The sequence below is a fragment of the Protobothrops mucrosquamatus genome, unplaced genomic scaffold (genome assembly GCF_001527695.2).
Source record: "Protobothrops mucrosquamatus isolate PMUCROS unplaced genomic scaffold, P.Mucros_1.0 scaffold12225, whole genome shotgun sequence".
Classification (NCBI taxonomy): Eukaryota; Metazoa; Chordata; class Lepidosauria; order Squamata; family Viperidae; genus Protobothrops; species Protobothrops mucrosquamatus.
In genome coordinates, this window is record NW_015398002.1 from 10500 (window position 1) to 13240 (window position 2741).

Consider the following 2741-nt stretch of genomic DNA (forward strand, 5'->3'; position numbering starts at 1 on the left):
GCTTCTCTCCTTGATTAGTTCCCATCCATTGTCCTTCCTTCCTTCCTTCCCTGCCCCATCCCTCCCTCCCTCCCCTGCCTCGTCCCTCCCTTTTTCCTCCCTTCCTTCCCTCCCTCCCTCTTCTCCTTATTTCCAGGTTGCTTCTCTCCTTGATTAGTTCCCCTCCGTGGCTTCTTGTCCTGCCTTCTGGCGCTTCGGAGAACAGCCTGACCCCCTCCTCTTTTTATAGCAGCCCCTCAAAGACTGGGCGCCTGCTGTCATGTCGCCCCCTGGTCCTTCTTTGCACCGAGGCGCTCGGCAGCTCCAGGGGACCTCTGGGTGGGATGGAAAGGGGGCCCCCTGCCCTCCCCCACCCACCAGGCCAGGCCGGGCACTCACGTGGGGCAGGGCGTCCAGCACCAGCGCCATCTTGGCTGCCTCCCCGTACTGCTGGTAGGCCTCGGCCTTGAGCTTCATCTTCTCGGCCTCCGCCTTGCCGATGGCCTCAATCACCAGGGCCTCCGCCTCGCCGATCTTGCGGATCTTCTCTCCTTCGGCCTGGGCAATCAGCACCTGCTTCACCCTTAGCAGAGGGAGAGAGAGAGAGATGGGCATTTAGAAGAGAATAGAGCTGGGAGGGACCTCGGAGGTCTTCTAGTCCAGCCCCCCCCTCCCCGCTGAAGCAGGAGAACCTCTGCCATCTCCAACGAGGGACTGTCCAGTCTCCTCTTCAAAGCCTCCAGCCACGGGAGCGCCCACACGTGAGAAGGTTTTGATGGCAGAAATGCGTTTAAAGAAAAGCTTTAGCGTTTTAAAAAGGGTGAGCAAAAGAAAAAAGAAAAAAAAAAGAGAGAGTATTTTGCCCCGTTAAGGTCAAAGAATCTGAAAGAATGCAGTAAATCTTTGTGAACCCAAAAATGGTGATAAGTTCGTAAAGGTTATTAAACCGATCCATTTATTCAAAGAGGAGAGTATGTTTAAATGTGTATTTTTTATACTTGGGATGTCAACTTCTGGATTTTGTCCCTGCGATGGGAAATAAAATGGAAGTTTTGACTCTGGTTTGGTCGATTAGATAAGGTGGGCTGTTCTAGTTATATATTGATGTGTAAAAGCAAAAAGTTGAGGCTGGAGTGTTTTTATCTTGAACTGTGTTAAAAAGAGTTGGAAGTCATTGCCTTTTCTTTCTTTCTTTCTTTCTTTCTTTCTTTCTTTCTTTCTTTTTCTTTCCTTCCTTCCTTCTTTCTTTTTCTTTCTTTCTCTTTCTGTCTCTCTTTCTTTCCCTTGTACTTCCTATTTTCTTTTTTTTTCCCCTTTCCTTTTTCCTTCCCCTAATAGTCCCTTATTTCTAATTTTTTTCTTGGTGTTTTATAAAAACTTTACTATTATTATTATTAAATTACAGTAGTGGCCAAAATTGTGGAAATCTTTTGGGAAAAGTGTATTTTTGAGGTTTGATGGCTAATAACACCACTTTTTTGGGGGGGAATAGTACCATAAAATTATATATCAATGGAAAGATAATTTAATCAAGAATGTAATACAACAAAGTTTGTTCAATTATCTGGACTGCATTCTATGAAAAGGTGTAGCCAAATAACCAGAAAAAGGAAGCACAACTTGCTTAGGTTGATCTCAGGTAGCTTTCCTTCATGAGCATGAGTGTTTAGAGAGCCAATCGGTGTCATCCTGTTTTGGCCATGAGCCACTCAGATCACAGCAGGATCCAGTTATTGATGTCCTGTATTGAAGCTGAGAGGAGGACATTTGTCAGTGTGTTATGTGATGGCTATCAAGTGGGCTGGTTTTTTTTGGTGTTCTTTCATTTAGTGAGCTTGTAAAACGTAATAAAATTAAAGCAATGGTGCAAAGAGTTGACTGGTTGCCCAGAAAGCGATGTAAAATAGTGTTATATAATAATAATAATAATAATAATAATAATAATAATAATAATAATAATAATAATAATAATAATAATAATAATAATAAAAAAAAAAAAATTGGAAGGGACCTTGGAGGTCATCTAGTCCAACCCCCTGCTCAGACAGGAAACCCTATACCATTTCGGACAAATGGCTGTCCAGTCTCTTCTTAAAAACTTCCGGTGTTGGAGCATTCACCGCTTCTGGAGGCAGGTGGTTCCACTGGTTAATTGTCCTCACTGTCAGGAAGTTTCTCCTTAGTTCCAGGTTGCTTCTCTCCTTGATGAGTTTCCACCCGTTGCTTCTTGTCCTGCCTTCAGGCTTTGGAGAATAGCTTGACTCCCTCTTCTTTGGGGCAACCCCTGAGATATTGGAAGGCTGCTATCCTGTCCCCCCTCGTCCTTCTCTTCATTAAACTAGACATTCCCAATTCCAGCAACCGTTCCTTGTATGTTTTATCCTCCAGTCCCCTAATCATCTTTGTTGCTCTTCTCTGCACTCTTTCCAGAGTCTCAATATCTTTTTTACATCGTGGTGACCAAAACTGGATGCAGTATCCCAAGTGTGGCCTTACCAAGGCCTTGTAAAGTGGTATTAACACTTCACGTGATCTTGATTCTCTCCCTCTGTTAATGCAGCCTAGCACTGTGTTGGCCTTTTTGGCATCTGCAGCACACGGCTGGCTCCTATTTAAGGGATCGTCCACTTGGACTCCGAGGTCCCTCTCACAGTTACTACTATTGAGATTATTAAGTGAACAAGGCTACAGTTATAAAGAAATTAGAAGAAAAAAGGGTGGAAACTTAACCCAAGGTGGCATTTCTACTGTACACTTTTTCC

General features: G+C 44.1%; 1 protein-coding gene across 1 annotated transcript in view; it reads right to left on the reverse strand.

Moving 5' to 3' along the window:
• Positions 1–357: 357 nt before the first annotated feature.
• The window catches only part of LOC107301395 (flotillin-2-like), a gene marked incomplete at both ends in the record, with an annotated part of 6075 nt that continues 3691 nt past the window's right edge, over positions 358–2741 (reverse strand). The window contains one exon of the mRNA XM_015830628.1: positions 358–555. Within this exon, the coding sequence (XP_015686114.1) occupies positions 358–555 (198 nt within the window). The remainder of the gene's footprint in view (positions 556–2741) is intronic.